Here is a 22,901-nt window from a genome sequence, read left to right as displayed (position 1 = left end):
TTTCCCTGGGCCATTCTCTGGGAAGGAAAAAAAAAAAAAAAAAAAAAAAAAACCTGGAAAGAGATGCTGACATGGTTCCTCTTCGGTTTCCATAGCATCCAGTCTTCAAGAGCCCCACAATGAATCCTCCCAATTCCCCTAGAAAGTTGGCTGCCAGGCAGAGCTACCGCTCGCGCTCTCCGTGGTGCTGAGCGCGCCAGGGACCGAGCCCAGAGCCAGGGGAGCTGTCTGTGGTGCTGAACGCGCTCCGGAGCGAGACGGGGCGCTGTGCTGATCCGAATCGCCGCCCCACGGAGCCCGAAGTCCCAGTCTACTCTACATTGCCGCTCTGGGCGAGCTGCGCCGGAATAGGCAGGTGCCTAAGGAGTAGCTCACAGTAATGAAACGCTAGCGCTGTTTTTATCCGAAGGCTTGCAACTCAGCCAGCAGGGTCTCTCAAGCTGGTGTGTGCTAGGCAGTGGGAACTTTTTATTTTTATTTTTGACTTCTCCTATTGCAAGGTAAACCTTAAGAATCCCCCAACTCAAAATCTACAGTGCAGGGAAACACTCCGCCTGAAACCAGGATTTATTTTCAACTCCGGGACTTTCTCCTCTTAGCAAACAGGGTTCTTTCCCCTCCCAAACCAAGCATGGCACTGCCTCCACCTTCCGCCGCTGGATCCTGCACATCCAAAAAGACTTTCTAATCGTATCTCCCAACTCTGCTCTGTTAGGAAATCCGTGGGCTGCATGCGCGCTCCCCCTCGCACACACACGCCGCCTCTCTCTCTCTCTCTCTCTCACACACACACACCCTCTCTCTCCCACTCTCCCTTCATCTGAAGACGCACCAATAGCTATTTCATGAGTGAAAAAAGTTAGAGATTAAACCAATATGAGAGATCATCACTGTTTATAGCGGTGCCTTATTCAAAACAGAGCAGAACCCAGTGACAACCTCGGCAGGAATGGAGTCGGTAAAACAAAGGATTTTGACCCCCGGCAAGGAGGGGCTGAAGAATTTTGCGGGGAAATCGCTTGGCCACATCTACAGGTAAGAAAGACCTTTCATAGAGCTGAATTTCTTACAAGAAATAATGACTTGCCACTGGTGGATCAGGTCGGATAGCCTCTATCTGAGCACCTTTCATTGTGAATAGGCTAATGGCTATTTATAGATTTTCTTTATATCAATCTGGATCCTAGGAACTAACGCAACAACATCGGAGCATGGCACGGGTATAACCTGTATATCTGATTTGTGAAGGGTGTTTGTAAATATGTACTGAGAGATTCCCCCGCCCCATATTTCTGTCCCTAAAATCGGACCCTGTTTTAAATACTAGCAGTTCCCTCGATTTATCATTTCATTTTAATTTTGCAAAACATTCTAATCTTCTGACAGGTCCATTGCACAAATAAAGGCATAAAATAAGACGTTCCCGATTTCGATTGATTCCCTTGTGGGATCGCCTGTAAGAGGCAGAAAAACATGGACATGCATAAATAATTGATAACCGAACGATTTCTCCCTCTGAAGCTGAAACATAGAGAGTGATGCGTTCAATTATTTATCCGTCTGCGCAGAAAAAGGATCAAAGGATTTTATAGCAAATTCACAATCGCAACGGATGAAATTTGAGATGCAATTCAACAGCGGGTGTCCGCGGGTCTGCATTTCTACCCTCTTCAAGGTGTGTAGAGGATTCCGGTCTCTCTGTCTCTCTCTCTCTCTCTCTCACACACACACACACACACACACACCCTGCAAAGGGTGGTCAGAACATTTGAACACACCATCCTCGTAGTGTGGACGCATCAAATGCATCTCGAGTCTGACGACTTCCTACACCTTCAAGATATTATTTAGGAGGAAAAGAAATTATAAAATGAGAATCGGTTCCATATATTTTAGATTCTGATTTTTTTTTGAAGTGACTTAATTTCCCCAAATGTATTAGAATTATTATTTTTTAAGGATGGAGTTCTTTGAATACCTATTTCTCTTCCGTGGCGGCCATGCAGTACGATACTGCAGGAGTAATATTCGAACAGTAAGGTTACAGGAGGCACAACATCCCATGCCTTTTTTTTTATGCAAGGGAAAATATTTAAAATTATAAAGAAGAAATTGAAAGTTTCTGTTTTCAAGGTGGAATCCGTAGAGTTGGAGTCTAGAAATACAAGGTTATTTTGCCACGAGGAATTCAGTCTCTTTAAAGTGCCTGGGGGGGGGGGGGGGGGGGGGGGGAAGGGCATTTAGGAAGGGAAAAAAACTGAATAATTAAAAACGAGTCTTTTAAAATGTCAAGGGAACTTTACTGATCTTCAAGCAGACTCAACCAATGTAAATGCAACGATTGAGGCCACCTGTCCATTCTTTGACACACAAAAAAATAAACTTCATTCCTCCACACCATGTAGAGACCATAGTCACTCTCTAACTTTCAACCAAATGTTATAAAATATACCACCCCAGCATGTAAAACAGATTCCACTAGGATTATCCCCATTACGGAGTATTAAACTACGATTTTCTGCTCGTCATTTTCGAGCAGAAGCCGCCGTGGTTTGTGTTGATCCGTTTGTATCTGTCCGAAATACTTTGACCTAATTTGATAAAGAACACGGGCAGTTCTTTGAGCAAGCCGGGTTTCGCATTTTGTCCTATTTGAACGAACCAGTTTAAACTTGAAATGTATCTTTCCATTTAGCAACACTTGAAAAAGACGGGGTCTTACAAGCCGCACTGGCGCGAGCAGTAAAAGGAGTATAACTGAGGAATGGCTGGGTTGATATATTTGTTCCTGATCCAGAATACAGATAATATTTGAGGCCAGATCCTGGCTATCCCCTTAGATGTTACTGACATGAGCTGATCTGAGACTACACAGTCAAGGAGAATTATTCACGTGAAAAAATGTTGGTCCGATGGGAACCAAGGTAGCGCTTTATCAAAATTGACTCTTTCCATGCGGTTTTCCAACGCCTTGTTTTGAAGGGGATGCACATTGCGCCAGATGAAACTGGCCCTTTCATAGCAGAATCAAGAAATTCATCACTGGGCACCTTCGTATGATAATCACAATGCATTTTGATGTCGACAAGCCCTTTCAGGAATTGTATTTATTTATTCGGATTCCCCTCTGGAAATATATATATATATATTGAAGCTCTCCGTGTAGGTGAAAATGCCCCTAGAATTCTATCGTGTTATATCGAAATAGGTGTCAATATTACATTTTCCTTTATAATTTTACACGTTGTACCTTAGACGCTTTGATTTCAGCTTTTTAGTCAACGATGGGCACCGTGATCACTGTATAAAACCAACCTATACAACCAATGCAAAGACCAAATCCTGCTCGTGATCATAGTGTGTGTATTTATATAATGTATATTCTTGATGTGAGATGTATTTGTGGTTTCTAATGGGCGGTGTGTTCGGATGATCGACTAGACTCTTTCTGAAATGGAAGTTGTTCATGCTGCAAGGACGTCGAGTCCTCTGCAGAGGCTCTTTTTCAAAACACTGGCACATTTCTCTTCCAATACGTGTGACAGCCATTTTGCAAATCTGGAATAAATAGAAATAATTGTTCAGCTTCACAACCCTCCTTATGCTCCCTTAATCACAAGCAAGATGCGTTCCCTTGATTTTTTTAAAATGTAATAAAGACACTAGAGCTGAACCCTGCCCCCAAATATGTTTGCAGTCCCCAGCAACCGCCTTTGAACCAGCCAATATGGCTCCTCCGCAGTAGATACTGGTGATGTCTTCTGAACGCAGCCTATATATTTCCGCACAAGGCTTTAAGGATAGAGGACTAATCCTCCTCGAGTTTGGGGGGAATGACTAGTTGTAAATCCTACAGGTCATTGCTAAATAATACCTGTGAGTTAAATAAGAGCAAGAATCAGAACCCAAATACCCCTGCTATTTAAAGTGGTTGGGAGAGTTGACTTCAGGTCCCTTGATTGTCTTTCCCTTTGCATTGGGCAGAGTCCTAGAGAAGAAACAGAAGCCTGGGGACAATATCGAGCTCACGGAAGATGGGAAACCTCTGGACATGCCCGAGAAGAAAGCTCCTCTCTGCGACTGCACCTGTTTTGGGCTGCCCCGAAGATATATCATTGCCATCATGAGCGGACTGGGATTCTGCATTTCCTTTGGAATCCGTTGTAATTTGGGAGTAGCCATCGTGGACATGGTCAACAACAGCACCATACACCGAGGAGGAAAAATTATTAAAGAGGTGGGAATCACTCCCCGTAAAACCCACTCCCTCTCAACACTACTAGATACCCCGGGGGTGAGGGAAAACCAACCCCCAATAAGGAAAATAATGCACGAGAGGCCCTGTAGGCTTTCATGGTGCTTCCACAATCACCAATAAAGTAGGGATGATTTCCTTTTACTTCTACTCTAATGCCCTTGTTTTTGGGTCGGAGGATTCCCGACCCAAATTGCCTCAGTCCAGCTTCATATTGTACTTAGAATAGCAACGAAAAGAGGACCGTGAGGTCAGAAATGCCCAGGAGAGAGCAAGGTCGATCCTTCTTGTTTCTCTTGCCAACAGTTTGCTTGGCACTAGCTTGCGTGCAGGTGTTTTACCTTTGTGCCCAGCTTTAGAGAAACATCAACGTCGTTCCTTAAGATAAATGCAGATGAGCGACTGAAAAATGGATGCACGATGGTCTGTAAGGAAATGAAGCAGCTTGGTGTAGACCTCTGGAAATACCAGGATGACTGGATTTGGGGTCATAAAATTCAAGGGTGTTAAGCAAGTGAATGGTCTAATGAGAGCGGGTGTATATGCACATAATACATAGGCACAAAGACAGAATATATATAACACGCTGACATAGGTACACACACAATGGTAAAGGGTGAGCATAGAGGAATGAGAGCGTCTGAGCGTCTAGGAATGAGGTTAATTCTGATTCCCACTGAGCCCTGTATTATGTATTTTCGATAGATCTTGCAAACCTCGGGAACGCGTGCACGCTGCAATACACTGACTTCCCTAACTGCGGATGAACTTGGAGAGGATTTGCCCACCTGCAACAGGCTTCTGGGATTTTTTTTTTCCCGTGGGTGATTTTCAGTCCTGCTCCCCACACCCCGGATCATGCAGACTTGGCAGGAGACTAGGGAGAATTGGCGTTGCAAGATCACACATTTATAATGCACAGTGATCGCCAATGACACGGCTGCGTCTGGGTGGATCTCTCAGCCACACACACACACACACACACACACACACACACACACACACGCACACGCACACACAAACGCGCTTCTCTTAAGTGCAAGTGCCACATTTTGGCAGATAGTCTAGACTAATTCGTTGCGATGAACGGCTTGAACCTAGCAGTTAATACGTTGGAGGCACCTTGCGCCCATGTCTATAGCCTCTTGCTTGTAGAGGGTAAAACCTGCCATATTTGATGTGCAATTCCCCACAGACCGCAGAGTGTTCAATTAATATTAATGAATGCTTTAATCTGGCCTGCTTACTGCCTTCCTCTTCTCTTTCTCCCCCTCTCTCCTTGGAAGAAAGCGAAGTTTAATTGGGATCCCGAGACAGTTGGCATGATCCACGGCTCTTTTTTCTGGGGATATATCATCACTCAAATCCCTGGGGGATATATCGCATCCAGACTGGCAGCTAACAGGTAATGATGAGCAAATATAAATACATATGCACGTGCATCATCTATAGAGCCAACCGCTACACCGGATTGCTATGCCTCTCTCTTGGCTGGATACTCAGCCTCCGCAAAGGCAGGCACGTATGGGGAGGACAGAAGCAGGGTGTCTGAGATGTGTTAGAGATCTTCTGCGGGTGGCTTATAGCTCTGCTGCAGCTGAGATCTGTTGGATACATGTCTGAAAGCAGCCTTCTTCTCGGATAGGCACAATCCTTCCCAAATATCCTCTCGTTAAATAAGATTTGCTTGGCACAGTTTCAGCACGGTTTCAGCAGTGACTTGCCAGTCAAACACGCGCTCTGACCATTAACAGGTCGGATTGCAAGGCATCTTTTAGAGCAGGGACAAGGCAACATCGAGGTCCCAGTGATACAGGACGGGATTTTATTTCATTCAATTAAACAAAAGGCAGCGATCCACCTCTTTCATGACACTGTCATTTCTTCAAAAAGCAGAAGCATCACCAAATAGGTCTGGTCCTCTATAATAGCAAACAGAAATGTGTGTGTGTGTGTGTGTGTGTGTGTGTGTGTATATATATATATATATATATATATATATATATTATGTGTATGTATATATATATATATATGAATACACACATTATATATATTATAGTATATTATTTTCTTATCTTATATTATAAAATATAAATATATACATGTATAAATATATATAATATATAATGTAAATATGTAAATATAGATAATATGAATATATATATTTGATATACACACACACATACATACTTGCATATTTTTTTTAAAGAACAAGAAACAACAAAATCCATGAAAAAACCTCCAACATTGCTGTTATTGTATCCATTTTATTGACCTTGCTACATCATTGCCTGTGGATTTCAGGTTTGTTTCTTGTCTTTATTTTTTAAATAAAAACATGCTCAGTTAAAGGTGCAATTTTTTTTTTTTAGCTCTATTCAGTGGCAAATTCAAAAAGGTGAAGTATACCTCTACCTTTATCAAATGAGGGATTTTTTTTTTCCCCCCAGGTTGCAAGAAAATTTTATTTAGAGGTAGTGGCTACTTTTCTTTTAATGAAAGGGGGAAAGCTCATCATTTAGTAGTAGTTATTAATTGACACTGAACTGAATTTAGTGTAGTCTGAATAAATGGGGGGAAAATCACGTTTCAATGAGCTTTGTACAATGAAAAGCAAGTGCAGATGGCTCAGGGTCTTAAAGATTTGTTTCTATGGTGTCTGGCAATATTTCAAGCACCCTGGGTGTGATTCCACCTGTTAATTAGATCCACTGAGTATTCAAGACACACAAGGCATTTATATCCATCCTTAATGCTATAGGCTCATCATTTGGAGAGGTAGGAAAGGTCCTAGTGCCACTCTTCAGAGCAGAAATGGACTAAGTGCAAATGGATATTAAAAGGGAACATGTAACTCACCTTCCCTCAGGATTGTGTAAAATTAGATATAGGAGTGGACTGTGACAGAAACTATTCCTAATGAGAAAGCTTGGTGGTATCTGTGATATTTTAGGACAGAAAATATACTTACAGAGCAGAGAGCTCTATAAATAAATCAATGAGCAGCTCTAAATGGTCAGATCTTCTCCCAGTGTGAATCTGGTGGAGCTCTAAATCAATGCTGATGCTTTGGTCCCCCAAAATTGGGGTTCTGGGGAGCAAAATCAAAGCACCATATTTTTATATAATACATATATTGACAGGAGATTTTTATATCTTTCATTTTTAAAATTGGATCAGAAATATAAAAGGCAATTTGCAACAAAACATAATGATTGTCATCTAGAAGTCCTCCATTACATCCACTACTCTTACTTTTCTGTCTGGGCCAAATTCTACTGTATTTACCGAGACCATTAATAACTGGCTTCCCTGGGAGTTTGGTGCGAGTAAAGCTGCAGGATCTGACCCAAAGAGAGTTTCTATACTCATTTATTCTAGTGCAATTGCAATGGAAGTGGTGATGGGCTTTTAATTTTTTTAATCAATCAACTGGTGTAAGTGGTAACAGATTTTGATCCATAGCTGGAACAGCCATGGATACCACTTTGTGTGTTCAGTAGTGTTGTATGCAGCCCGACGTGTGTAAGTGAAATGCTGCTTCCCAATACACGGTTATAAATGCAGACCAGCTCCATTTGCTTCATTGAAACCACTCAGAATTTGCATTAGCTTAGCAAACTGAAGAAGCCTTGGACCAGGACAAATTCATCTTGATGAAAAATTACGTGTCAAATTAAGATACCAGTCATAAAACATGCACAGATTACTCATAACATGGAAAAGCAGTGGAATTTGTATTGGTTCTATACTCAGTTTGTGCAGAGTATCACCATAATTGAGGTAGCCACAGCACAGAATTATACATGTTTCCAAATGTGATGGCTAAATTTGCTGCATTGAAATGGATAGAACCATTTGTGATGGAAAGTGTTCTTCAGGAAGGTACACTCTCATGCCTCCCTGAATAACACTTTCCTTCACAAATGGTTCCATCTAACCCTCTCTGGGTCAGATTCATGCCTACATCATTTCCAACTACTCCTAACAAATCAAAGGGACACATGACTAGGTCTGCTAGCACTGAATCAAATTATCACAGAATAAAATCACTTTCACTTGTGCTGCACTAAATTATAAATCAGTGTACATTACTTGCACTCTTTTCCCCTTCCAGTTTCTGCTGGCTATGTAAATCAGAGCAGGATTGAATTTGGCCAGAGTCTAGTGAGACTTCTGTGTATATATGAACTTTAAGACTGATTCTTAGGCTTTAATAGTTTTAAACTCCAGTAAATAGTTTACAACCTCCAGTAAACTCACACAAAAATTTCCCTGGAGTTCAAAGGATGTAAATTACCATAGTTCTTAGTAACAAGGCCAGACTCAGCTTCTTATCATAATTCATGGTAACTTCTTACCATAATTCATAGTATCAAGGCCAGGCTCAGCTCTTTCAGGAGGTTCTGGTTCTTGCTGGGTGTGTCTACACATTCATTAATGCCCTTTTGGTACTGCGCATTAAATTTAGTACCTCTAATAAGAGGTACTAACTAAACATGCATTAGGCTGCTCTAAAGCACAGTAGTGAAAGTGCATGCTTTTTTAGTGGCACGTAATGCAGGAGTAGCTTAATTTTACTGCATGTTAGCATATTAGCACAGTTTTTGCCGTGATGCTGAAATGTGCAGTAAAACGGGGTACTGCGCATTAAAGCGCACGTGTAGATGTGCCTGGGTATAAATCATTGTAGTTACACATGTCAGTTTAAGCACACAAATCCATTCACATCTTAGTGAATAATACATTGATTTAATTAAATGCCTTGGACGCTCTTAGTTTTACCCCTTTTTGGAGCAATTCATAGTTTAGTAGTGTCTAGGAAACAGATTTCGTGGGTGAACTTAAGACTATGCAGTATAATAGAACCATTCTCCACAGAACAGCTGATAGATTCAGTCATGTACTCAAGAGGATGGAAGGATTCAACAAAGAGAAAAGTATCATCCTGGGGGCAGGGGGAGGGGGGAAGGGAGCAGAAGATGAGTGAAAGAGAGTGAGGGAGCCAGCAATCATATGGAGAAGACAACAGGAGTGATGAGTGACTTCCAGCTACCAGGAGTGCCAAAGGAAGAGCAGGGTTTGTTGAAAGCTTAGTTGTTACTGGCAGGGCAGGGGGATGCTGAGCATGCAGGAGTTTGTTTATTTGACATTAAGACTCAGTCCAGCAGCCCTATTTGTAGTCCTAATTACAAAGATTTGGGCATAATTCTAAAATGTCATCAGTTTATAAAATATAGAAGAAACAACCCTCTAGTAACAAAATATTTATGTTCATGTTGTGGAAACCTTCCTAGAACCCATTATTTCTCTATTTAAATAGATTACTATTTATGTTTTGCTGATATTAAGCTAATTAGCCTTTAAAGCTACGCCAAGAACTTTTATCTTGATCTTGCCTAGTTTTAAAATGGTTACTACTCCCTGCTAAGCAATTATCATTAACACAGAGCCATGTCATATGGGTTTTCTTTTTCTAAATCTGCAGTACAATTTTATCAAGTCAATCAAAACTTTCAGTTTTTATAACTGGGATCCTGGATTACTTTTCTAACTACAGACAATCAAATCTGTAGCTGTACACTGCCTCTTAATTTTAGATTCAGTCCCATAGTTCTTATCTTTAATATAGCTTCCATTTAATTCTCTGGGATCAGATTTGGCATGAGAAAGATTGGATAAAATGTTTATAGGATCTGTTTGTTTCTGTATGATAGCTTGGATCAAAATTAATCTCACATGGCAACTGTAAACTTTGTTCTTAAGCGTGCTAATGTCTTCTTATCCCTAGAATTATGCTTATACATTAAAACAAGGATCAATTCATTTATAAAAAGGAACAATAGTAACAAAGAAAAATAGATGAAGCTGATTAACCAAAAACATTTCTAAATTGTCAAGTGATTGTCTCAAATAATATAAAAATGTGATATTTTCAGTTCTGAAGTCAATTGAACTATTTTCTTGAGGAGGAGATGGATTTTCCAATGAACATTTTATTATGATTTGTAGGAAATATTAAAGGTTATTTTAAAGTACTTTGAGTGTTGTTCATCTTCTGAGCACCCTTGACTTCCTTTGAAGTCAGTTGAAATAGGGATTGTCTGTCTGCTTCTCTGTTGTGTTGAACACTAATTTCCAACCACCTACTAAGGGAGATGAGGGTGTACAGTGACACACAGGATGTGATCAGTCCTTTAAGAGATCAATATTGGGCCCTGAGCACCTACACATCTCCAACAAACAAAGCTTCAGACATGCGTTTTTCTGTGTAGTGAACCAAAGGGAACCCTTGTTCCATTTTTACCATAATGCTTTCTCCCAGAGGAGACTCTGTAATTGGAGGCTGCTGATCTGACATCACCATGTAAACAATCCAAGCAAAGTACAAGACCCAAGGGTTGTGCAGTGCAGAGTCTCAAGGGTGGGATTTACTGCAGTCACACCTTTCCTCAGAGGGAAGTTCTCAATGATAACGTTTAATCAATGGAAAGATTAAACATTAAGATACTGATAGAAGAAAATAGTGAGGGGCTGTCTGGTGGTTTAGTGGCAACAGCATGTCGCATAAGGATAGAGTTCATGGTTAACCTTAGTCTTATTCCCCAGGTTCTCAAACTCTGGGGATTGTTGTGAATGAGGGTGTACAGGTAGGTAGACTTTGGAAGAACAAAGGGAACACCTGGCTTCATTAAAAAACAAGGCTCTCTTTCTTGGCTGGGAATTGAATTAATAAGCTCTGCAGAGAAACCCCCATAAATATCTTTAGCAGGAGGAAACACTTCCATGATTCAGGGCCTTTGAGGTTGTAGTATCAGGCAAAAACGCACATCCTGATATACTATACATTAGTTACAGTCTTGTTCCCATTCATGGTAATGGCAAAACTCTTATACAAAATATTAGCAGATTGAGGATCCAGCTTTTTGTCTGCAGGTCTAGCAATGTTCATTATTACTGAGGCTTTGGATTCACTCTGGATTTTCCTAGCAACTGGCACAATTGACAGAAAAGCATGTCCCTAAGAAGTGCAAACTTCTTGAGAGAGAAAATTGGGGCATTTTTTCCTTTTAATAATAAAAAGTGAAACCAGAAAAATTCTAATGCAGATCATTGGCACATATCTGCACTATTTAGTCAATTAAGTCATAATTCACAATGGAAGTCAGCATCAAATAAAAACACTGAAAATCTCTTTTAGATGTTTTTCAGGTGCAAACTTGAATATCAGTATTATAAGGGCTCTTGCAAAAGCAGTTAACACTATTGGACCATCAATGTCCTCTGAGTAGGCAGCACTTTGAGGAATGAAGACAGTCCTCTGATCTTAACCACACAGTTAATAATTGTTCCATAATATAAACTTTGATTGACGTTTATCTCATAATTAAATCTCAATCCAATAGACATTTTTAATACATCCATCATTTGCAGGGATAGAAACAAAAAAAACAACAAAAAACCTTATGGGTTCTTTTTTCAAAAACAGGCTTGACTTAAAAATGAGAATTTCATGGACAAGATATTTAGTTGTTTTAAAGGAATGCTAAGGGGTGAGCTGTTTTGGTACAAAATGCAATGATGATTTTTGCTTCCTATTTATAATAGAACAACAATGCCATTATACTGATTATTTTCTAAGCATCCTACTGATACCATAGACCATAAAGTGGCATAGTGAAGTTCACTAGTAAATCTAATGATTAAGCATACATAATAGAATGCTATGGCCATATCTAAATATATATGAATAGTCCACTTAGTGTTTGATTCTCCCTTGAGATGGAGCTCTGCTGGATGCAGCAAGAGTGGAAAACAATTGAGTTTATTCAAGCCAAACCAAGCATGAGTTAAACAGACTACATCACTGGTGCAGATTTCTTAAAACAGTTTAAACCAGCTAAAGATTGGAATAATGTAGTAGACCTCTGTCAAGTCCTGTGTCACCTCCTATGTCTTGTGCTACAGTGGGAGGAAAGTGGCTCGTATAGGAGCCAGCTATGCTGGATGTATATGAGCAACATTTCCCATTCATAAAAATTCTCCACTGAGGGGTTGTGGCCAGAATCTTGCTGCATTGCACTCCTTGAGTTATGCCAAGTCACTGAAGTGTGGTGCACCATGACGAAGGGTTTGCACATCAGATCCTTGTCATGGAGAGTCAACATTATCTAATGGGGTAAGCACAGGACCTGAACTCTTGATTCTAATCATGATTCTTCCACTGACTGGGCACAACTACACAAGCAATTAATATGCCTGAATTTTCTCCACAGAAAATTCAGGCTCATTAATGTTCTCCAGGATGCACATCTACATGTGCACCCCTATCAGGAGCAAATTGCACCTAACAGGAACATCCCAATCCAGAGCCACTCCTGTCTGCTCTACCCCCGTGCAGCAGTCAGGGGGAGCTCAAGGCTCCTCTGGGTGCCAGCCCCAGGGGCAGGCAGGGGGCATGAGGGCTGGTCCCAAACTCTGCCAGGTGGAGAGAGCTGTGCCAGCTGCAGGGGCAGCTGTCTCCCCACCACATGGGGATTGGGAACTGTTGGGCATATTTATATCTGCCTTTAATGTGCAGTAGACAATTTTACTGCTCATTGGCAAAAACATGCTAATCAGCTAATGAACAGTACAATTAGGCTACTGAGCATCACGCATTACTAAAAAGGCATGTGCTTTCACTACAGCATGTTAGGGCAGCCTAATGTGCATTTAGTTAGTACTTCACATTAGAGGTACTAAATTTAATGCGCTGTAACAAAAGCACACTAATGAGCATGTAGATGTACCCATCCCAATTGAATTTAGTGCCCACTGCATTCATATACACATGCATTTACTCCAGTCGAGATTTACTGTGCAGTAAGCTACTGCACAGTAAGGGTTTTGGGTAGGTGTCTACACATGTGAGGATTAGTGAAAAGATTTGCTCTGCAGCCCTGCAATGTGCCCCTGTGGCCACTGGGGGAACTCTAGGCTCCCCCTGGGTACTAGCCCAGAGGCTGGCAGGGAGCACCAGGCCAGGAGACAGCTGCCTGCTGCTGGGACTGGGACAATGTTACCCTGCCCTGGCAGCAGGGAGCTCCTGGCTCTGGCTCCCTTATCAAGGGAATGGGGCTTGGAAAGAGCTGCAGGGGAGGGGCAAGTCCCAACCAATGCCCCAATCAGCTAGAACTGTCCCCTTGCAAAGAGCTCTCAGACCCTGCTCCTTAATTGCAATTGTACAGTGGGGGCTGGGGAGCTTGTTCCCTGCCCAGCTCCGTAAATGCAGGGGGGGGAGGAAGGAGGAAGAACAGGCATGTTTGTTCCCCCTCCAGCTCCTTGCTTATGGACCTGGGGGGTGGGGAGGGAAGAAGAACAAGCTTCCCAGCTTGTTCCCTGCCCAGGTCCATGCTCACAGAGCTGGGCAAGGAATAAACTCCCCAGTCCCTACCAGCAGGGAGTTCCCAGCAGTGGCTCCATGACCAGGGTTTGTGTGACTGCTAATTCCACATATTAAAATATTGTGGAATTAAAATATATATTAAAGTAATTTTTTTCTCCAAATCTATCAGTTAAAATGAGTTTTCTCCTTTAGTTTCATTTGGTATCTTCTTGACAACTCTTACAACTGGTTAATTAACAGAATCTATTTGGCCTTTCCTATTTTATATGCAACTAGCATGCAACTTCTTATTTATCTCTTTTTTAGCAGAGTAATCCTACCAATCCCTTTCTCTTCATATGGGTCACTTCCCTTGCTTCCAGTCACATTGATTGCCTTTCTCTGGACCTTATTTCTGCTCCTTCCCTTTTTGATATCACGTATCAGAACTGAACTCAGTGTTCAAGGGGGGAACAGATTACTGAGATTTAGTGACATACTGATATATTCATTATTATTTTCTCTCCCTGTTGTGTGAGATCTCATCTTGTTTACTCTACTGACTGTGGTTGTGCATTTAAGAATTGTTTGTACTGAACTGCCCAAAATGACAATTTATACCTGCATACATGATGGCAGAATCTGGCTTGCAGTGACTTTGGATGAAATTTCAAAGGTATGAAATTGTATGTGCCTTTTATGATCTGTTACACCTGTAAAAACTTTTTCCTTTTAAGCCCTTTGAAAGGAACTCCCCTAACTTCCTGTAAAGATGAGACCAGTATGGATTCTCCAATCATCTTAGTCCTAACTCTTACATGCCTATTTGCTTTCTATGCCTCTTACTTCATTTCCAGAGCATTTTAAGCAAAGACTAGAGCAGGTATCAATGAAAATTGTAAGCAGGATGATGGGTTCTTTTCTATATTTTAACTTTTTTTAGTTCACTTATTTTTATTATAATTAGCTTTATATTGTAATGTTAGTTATTTTGAGGCATAAAGTCACAATACTCATAAGCTAAGGAAACTAGCTAGCTTCATGGGTGAAAACTATGGGGTTTGGGAGAGACAGAAAATACCTTCTGGCACAGTCAACCCCGTTCACTAGCCATAGCTTGGAAATTGGGGTTGTGACCCATATGAACTATGCATAAAGTTGTAAAGATAGAAGTTAGGGTGTGGGTAGTCATGGGTCCATATGCTCAAAGGCTTTTATTCTTCCTCACTTGGCTTCATCAAGGGAGCATTGTATGTCTACCCCAGTAGCATGGCATAATTCAGAATCTAGTCCTAAATTTCAGGATGCATTAGTTCTCAGATGTCATCATGTCCTCTGTATATAAAGAAATGGTTATCCATGTATCTACTTTGCTGTGTAAATGCATTCCATCTGTTTGATGGCAAGACAGATTAGTGGCCATCAACATTACAGTCAATACATTCTTTAAAAAAATGGACAATTAATTTGGTAGGCCCAAAAATTCTGAGATAACTATATGCAGATACTTCAATGTCTATCTTAACTTCATTAAAGAGAGGCAGTTGTCTGTGGTTAGTCTGATGTCAGGACGAAGGCAGGATAGGGTGGCACCTTAGAAACTAACTGCGTCAGAGAGGCATAAGTTTCTGTAGGTGACAGTATACTTCATCAGATGCTATGCATAGAACTAGTCAACCCACTTCCACCTCTCTTAGCATTGCCCCTTCCTCCTGTCTTTTGTTTTCAGATTTCCTTTCCAGTCCTGCTTTTCTTTCTTCTTTCCTGGAAGCCTGAATAAATTAATCAAAAATGCTGAAGAATGCTAAATTTATTCAAGAATATTCTCTAAGTTGTCTGGACCATGTGTCAATAGTGCCAGAAAAAATATTGCATTGTTTTGATATTGGAAGGTATTTTACAACACATTTAATTAAAAAAATTAAAAATGTTTAAATTACATTGGTACCAGATGGAGGAGAACACTTATCTTAGGTTTCCCATTGTATTTCATAGATGCTTGTCCAGAGTGCTGATAGCGTTAAGGTTGATCCAGTTTATTAACACAGTATATTTCAATGAACAGTGCCAGGAGCCTCAGCATAACAACTTTACTTGTCATTTGAAAAAACACAGTGAAACAGGCTATTTTTATTCGTGTGTCTATGGGGCGAGGTGGGGGGTGCTAAGGGGGAAGTGTGTGTGTGTGTGTGTGTGTGTGTGAGTGTGCATGCGCTACTCATGTTCAAATCCTATTATAAGCCTTTCGTGAAGCATTAATATGTAAAAGCAGATCTCCCACCATCTAATTTAATAAGGGCTTGGATACGTTATTAATTTTTGCCACACATCTGAGGCCCCCTTTTATCAAACAGAATATCCCACCCAAATCCTTTGCTGAAGCATTAAGGTGTGAAAATGACTTCATCATTCATGTCAGGGAAGTGGAAGGACTGGAGCCATATGGCAGAGGGAACAACAGCACCAGCTATCCTAGTGATATGCCCCCTAGCCTCCACCCTACAGGGACTGCTACTTAAAAGGCCCTGCAAATGCAGTGGGGTGACAGAACATACATGATGCTTTGTTCAGCATTGGCTGCTCTGAGTGTAAATAGAGTAGGCCTCCACCAGTGCCTGGGATCATAGCCCAATTTAATTGGCAGGACTTTGAAGTGAACATGAAAGGTAGAGCTGGCAGCCATAACCTCAGGAGTTATTTTTTATAATGCAAAGTCAGGGGCTGACTAGAAGATCAGAAGCTAGCTCCTTCATAACCAATACTGGTACCAAACATCCTCAGGTACTTCAGTTCCAGTGTGAATATTGTTTGTTTAAATACATACAGTATTTTATTTCTACATACAGAGCAAGTATAGAATAATGGTACCCTCCATAAAAAGGTGGTGAAAGGGGTGTGGGAATTAAGTTCCAGACACAATTTCAATTCTGAATACCTTAGTTTACAAAGATTTGGCTTATATAGAGTATGATGCTTAAATCTGCTGATTTGGTTTAGAAAACAGGAAATAATAACAATGTTACCCATATCCTAATCATGTAGGTTTGCTGAAATACTTTCCAGCATTTTAAAGGAGGATACATCAATTCATTTCTGTAAAAAATGTCTCAGTTTACTCATGCAAACTATATCACTGGGTTCCAAAGGATTGCTTGCTGTGGAAAATGTTAATGGTTTGGTTAGGAAAACTGAAATAGAAGTAAGAAACTGAAGATTCACAAATGTGGGGGCTTTAATTTATATTTTGATGTATATCTTTAGAGGAAAACACTAAATATTTAATAGAAGCAAAACTAATAGGGATGGTGTAGAAATTCAGTGAATTTCAAATTCTAAAATCTAACAGGGCCAGAAAATGTGTTGGATTTATACCTATTTACATCAGCTAAAATTCTGGATTCCAGCAAAAAATAAGAACTTTGCCATTGTTACAGGATTACATGGAATTATTAGAAAAATGTGGAGAGCATAATGATTCGCTGCTGTATTTTGTAGGACTGTACAGTTCCAGTTTCAGTAAACCTGCCTTATTGAACACTAAAAATCTATCCTGGGCACTGTGGAAATTCATGGTGAAATATTCTTCTATTGAAATCAGTTATTTAGCTATGGACTTTGGAGACAGGATTTTAATGCCATTTTGTTAGCATAATTTAAAAGAATACTGGCACATCTTTCCTATTAGAAAACAAAGTAATGAGATTTTAGCAGTCACAGATGAAGATCATTTTCTTGAATTTGCAAAGCACAAATATATGAAAGTGATACAAAAGCCAGGACATCACAGCTCCACACATTTTCACTTAGGTGTGAGAGTACAACAGGTACCTGAAATCACACATTTATTCTGGGACTGCTGTGACAATGTGGAATGAAAAGTATTAGTTAAGAATTTCATTACTTTACTAGGCTAAAGTCAAATTAGATTCATCGGGTTTTTTTAAGGTCTGAAGAGGCCATTAGATTTTAGTCTTACTTCTATGTACTGTGCACACTTCTTCTATCTCCTTACCTTTTGTATTGAGCCAAATGTTTTGTCTGGCTAAAGACAAGTCCCCTTATATCAAAAGATGGTGGATTTAACACTTTCCTTGTTCCAATGGTGTTATCATTCTCTCTTAAATATTTGTGTGCCTTTCTAAATTGATCTGGCCAGGTCCTAGACATTGCTTCTTATTATGCCTTTTTTGACTAGATTGGATGACTGGATTAAAAACTGCTTTTTTACCCAGAATTTTCCTTTATGGATGCATTTGCACACTCATCCTTCATCTTTTTCATACATTAACCAGACTGATCCCCAAAGTCTCACTACAAGACATTTTCTCCAGTTTTCAAATTTAACTCTTTGTGACCTTCACTGCACAGCACCTGTTTTAAATGTGTACATCAGAACCATGCTCAGGATGCCAGTATCTGTTTTGCCAATGCTCGTCATACTCATTACTGCCCTATTTATACAACCTAGGATTACATTAGCTCTTTCTGTATTGTATTATGAGTGCTTATTGAGTTCGTTGTGCTATGTAAGCCATAATCTTTTTTATGGTTACAGCTTTCTAGAATACTGTTCTCTATTTTTTTAGGGATGGCTTTTATTCCTTATCCCATGATAGATTAGTGAGTTTGGCATTTTGAACCCAGCTTTCAAATCAAGCCATCTTGTCTTGTTCTCATTGTTATTGACCATGCTGCCACCCGCTGTCACTTAGAAATTTTAATCGGCAGTGAAAAACTGATGAAGACCGTTGATCTCAACATTGCAAGTTTTAACATTCATGACTTATAATATATCACTTTGACATATCTGAAGGGGGCTTAAGTATATATAGTTAATCTTCAGAGCACCCAATGTGAGAAGTAGCATTAGTTCAGTTTGGGGCATATTCCTGGGTAAAGAAGATTTAAATAACATTTTCTCTTTTTGTCTGACTGTCAATATTTTGTCACAATGTTTACAGAAATATAGGACTCTTCCTTCAGAAATACAGAAATATATTTCTGTATTCAGAAATACAGAAAGACAGAAATGTCCCCGGGATCAATGGGGTGGCCTCATCGGCAGGGATCGATGGGGTGGCCTCATCCGGGAGGGCTGTCTTGAGTGGTGTCCCCCAGGGATCAGTGCTTGGGCCCATGCTCTTCAACATCTTTATCAATGACTTGAACGAGGGAGTGGAAAGCACAATGATTAAGTTTGCAGATGACTCCAAGCTGTGGGAAAATGCAGACACATCTGGGGACAGGGTAAGGATCCAGAATGACCTTGACAGGCTGGTCCTATGGGCTCAATGCAATCAGATGAGGTTCAATAGGGACAAGTGGCGGGTCCTTCATCTGGGTAGGAAGAACCCTCATCATAACTATATGATGACACTGGCTGACACTGCATCTGAAAGGGACTGGGGGAATGGCAATCGACCAGAGAATGAATGTGAGCCATCAGTGTGATGACATCTCCAGCAGGGCAAACAGAACTCTGGTGTGCATCAGCCGATGCATTGCCAATAGATCCAGAGAGGTGCTCCTCCCCCTCTATTTGGTGTTGGTGAGACCACAGCTGGAATAGTGTCCAGTTCTGGGCATCACACTTCAAGAAGGATGTGGATAATCTTGAAAGGTTACAGAGAAGGGCCACCCATATGGTCAGGGGCCTGGAAGATAGGCCCTATGAGGAGAGATTCTGGGAACTGGGTTTGTTCAGTCTGAGTAAGAGAAGACTGAGAGGTGACTTGATAGCCACCTACAAGTATGTCAGGGGTGAACACCAAGATCTAGGGGAACAACTCTTCAGAAAGGCACCCCTTAGGAGAACGAGTCCAATGGGCACAAGCTAGTTGAGGAAAAACTTCGGCTGGACATAAGGAAAGGCTTCTTTTCCATAAGGGTGTCTAGAATCTGGAATATGATCCCAGTAGAGGTGGTGCAGTCACCATCCCTGGAGGTGCCGAAGAAGAGGCTGTATAAGTACCTCATTGAACTTGTTTGAGCCCAACTTGTTTGAGCACCTCCTGCCCATAGTAGGGGACTGGACTTGATGATCTTACAGGTCCCTTCTGCTCCTACTATTCTATAATTATAAAGGACTTCTCCTTTTGTGCATCTCTAGGGTTACACAGTATCTGAAAGAGGCCTAGGAGGAAGAGTTAGGCCTATATAGGGTGCCCTCTTTAGAAGGGAGCAGGCATGGCAAGGTAGATATATTCAACACCATTAATTGGTGCACCAGTGACTTCCCCCTTTGTTTACCACTTGATATCCCACTTCTGAGACTGACTTCCTTGTGTAACTTCCTGAGATACTGAAACTGTGATAGACAATAAGGGCCTAAGTTTAAATAATGTAGTAGAGTCCCAATTGGCTGACAAAGTTAGTGGGCACATCTACACAAGATTTTACTGTTCATTAGACTAATATAATGCACAGTGGGCTTGTCTACATGTAGCCCTTTTAAGCGGGATTAGCCTAAAATCACCATTTAAGGCACATTAAAGGGGTTTGTCCACACATGTGTGCCCTTAATGAACCTTCAAAAATGGAGGTTTTAGGTTAATCCTGGCTAAATTTGATACATGCTTAAAGCAAATATCAAATTTAGTCTTGCATAGCTAAGTTACATTAGCCCATGTGTTAATGGTTAATGCTCATTAACAGTGTGCGTGTCAATGGATGCACATTGCATTAATGTGCATTAGGCACAGCTACACATGGGCTAATGCGACTTAGCTATGCGAGTCTAAATTTAATGCGACTTAATGCACATTAGCACATCTATGTGTAGACATGCGCCTAAATCACCATAATGTACCTTAAACTATGGTGCATTATGTTTAGGCACGCATAACTACATATGTAGACACACCCAGTAAAGCATTACCATCTACATGCGCATGGGACTTACTGGGAGCATCTACACAAAATGCTGAATGGTGAATTAGCATAGTTTACTATGTAGTAAGCACATGGATCTACACGTGCACAGGCTTCCTTCACAGTAAGTCTCTCTAACCCTGAGTAAACCTGTTACCTGCAAATGTAAGTAGCAAATTTACTCAGCATTAGTAATGGCACTGTAATACTCATGTAGATGCCTGACCAGGAGCCAAATCTGCTCCCAGTCAGCCACCTACCAGGGGGCAGGAGATAGCTTCCTGCCCCCAGGAGCTGCCTGCTGCTGGGGAAGGCTCTGCCACAGAAGCCCAGACAGGGGCCAAGTCCCCCTGCCCTGGCATAAGGGAGCTCCAAGTCCCTTGCCCCTTGATTTTTAAATAAGGATATATGATGGTCTTCCTCTATATGTAAATTAATATATTAAGGTGTAACAATTATATAAATATTATTAAATTTTATGGTTCAAGGCATAAACCAAGCATAGTTACAAAACATTAGGATGAAAAGTTTCTCCAATATTGAGAAGCATTTTGTACTACTCACAACTGGAGAATGAAGTTGGATTAATTGGACCACTGTTCTGAATCAGCATAGCAATAATCTCTAGTTTACTAAATCCAGGGTGCATTTGTATGCACAATTAATTCAAAGCAACAAACTGTGGAGCAGTCTGAGCCAAAGTAAAATACTCCCAGCCACAGCATCTACATGTGCATCTGAGACAGCAGCATTTTGAGCTGGGTTGGAGCAGTTTACACCAGGGTCACTCCTGCCCTGCTCTGCCCCAGGTTTCAGATAGTTACATTGGGCAGTGAAGGGGCTGGTTGGGGCACAAGGGTGCTGAAAGTGTGGAGTCATGTAGCTAGGCAGAAGGCAGGAGTCTGGCCCTCTGCTGGCATGGGCTGACCAGGCACAATTTATGCCTGTGGTCAGTGTCTACATGTGCATTTCACTGCAGTTAATTACTCCACTGTAAGATAGTACTATCCCCAACAGTACTATGTTATGGCAGTGTTAATGAGTTTACTGCAGCCTAAAACCATCGCATGTATAGACAATGATGCTTTACTCCACAGCTAATTAGTTTATTCCGCAGTAAAGTGCACATGTAAATGTGGCCCCAGAGTACTTAATTTGTTCCAGCTGAATTAATTCTAGAGTTATATAAGTGTAACTGCATTCAGCATTTGGTTTTGCCTGGGCAGAATATGATCATCAATGAGAGCAGGGTGAGGCTCTAAAATGAAATTGAATTTGGGGTCCAGTCCTCTGCTGATATACCTCCCTGGAATCAAAAGAGAGCAGAGGATTTGGCTTACCTGTGTCTGGACTGGCATGAAGACTTGCTTTGAGACTTTGTTTTGCAAACAAACATGCAATTTAGCTAGAGGAACTACTTCTTGGTCCACTGCATGCTAAATACATCCAAAAACAATTCCATGGACTAATTCAGATCAAAGAATAGAGAACTAATTCTGAAAACAACAACTACATCTGAACTGAGAGAAATTGGGTGCATCTACACATTCATTAATGCACTTTTACTAATGTGCGTTAAATCGAGTACCTTCATTGCGAGGTACTAGAAAAAGGTTTATTCACTAACTAAAGGAGGGGTCATCACCAAGGAGGACTATTCGGCAGTTGCTCGGGGGTGTAGGGGGGTAGTTAGGAAGGCCAAGACAGAGATGGAACTGGGACTAGCTTCCCGGATTAAGGACAACAAGAAGTCCTTTTTTAAATACATAGGGAGTAAAAAGAAGGCCCCGGGTAATGTGGGGCCCTTGCAGGACGCGACGGGGAATCTGGTTGTCACGCCAGACGACAAAGCCAACATATTTAAAGATTTCTTTGCCTCTGTCTTCCTCAGTAAGGACCAGAGCTACCACCTCCCTGCTAGACCCCCATCGGGCCCCGAGGGAGGCACACCTGAGCCCAGGGTAAGTGAGGATCTAGTTAGGGAGCTGCTGGAGGGGCTGGACATTTTTAAGTCAGCCGGTCCAGATGATCTCCACCCTAGAGTTCTAAAGGAACTGGCCGGGGTCATTGTGAGTCCCCTGGTGCAGCTTTATGAGCACTCGTGGTGCTCTGGAGAGGTGCCGGAGGACTGGAAGAGGGCCAACGTGGTTCCCATCTTCAAAAAGGGGAGGAAGGAGGACCCGGGAAACTATAGGCCAGTCAGTCTTACCTCGATCCTGGGCAAGCTGTTCGAGAAAATTATTCCGGCACACATCCAGGAGGGGCCAGCAGGGAAATGCATGCTCAGGGGCAACCAGCACGGGTTCATCAGCGGCAGGTCATGTCAGACCAACCTGGTGGCCTTCTACGATCAGGTCACTAAATCATTGGATGCAGGGGTAGCAGTGGATATAGTCTTCCTGGACTTCC

The 22,901-nt window shown here is 41.3% G+C and overlaps 1 protein-coding gene across 1 annotated transcript in view; it reads left to right on the top strand.

Annotated features, from left to right (window-relative positions):
- The first annotated feature begins 949 nt into the window (after window positions 1–949).
- The window catches only part of SLC17A6 (solute carrier family 17 member 6), a 54,108-nt gene continuing 32,156 nt past the window's right edge, over window positions 950–22,901 (top strand). The window contains exons 1-3 of the mRNA XM_006020709.3: window positions 950–1,035; window positions 3,985–4,237; window positions 5,542–5,660. Coding sequence (XP_006020771.1) covers window positions 950–1,035; window positions 3,985–4,237; window positions 5,542–5,660 — 458 coding nt within the window. The remainder of the gene's footprint in view (window positions 1,036–3,984; window positions 4,238–5,541; window positions 5,661–22,901) is intronic.

This window comes from Alligator sinensis, unplaced genomic scaffold (genome assembly GCF_000455745.1).
Source record: "Alligator sinensis unplaced genomic scaffold, ASM45574v1 scaffold165_2, whole genome shotgun sequence".
Lineage (NCBI taxonomy): Eukaryota > Metazoa > Chordata > Crocodylia > Alligatoridae > Alligator > Alligator sinensis.
The sequence above is the reverse complement of the archived record's forward strand: the minus strand, read 5'-3'. Positions and strand labels throughout refer to the sequence as shown.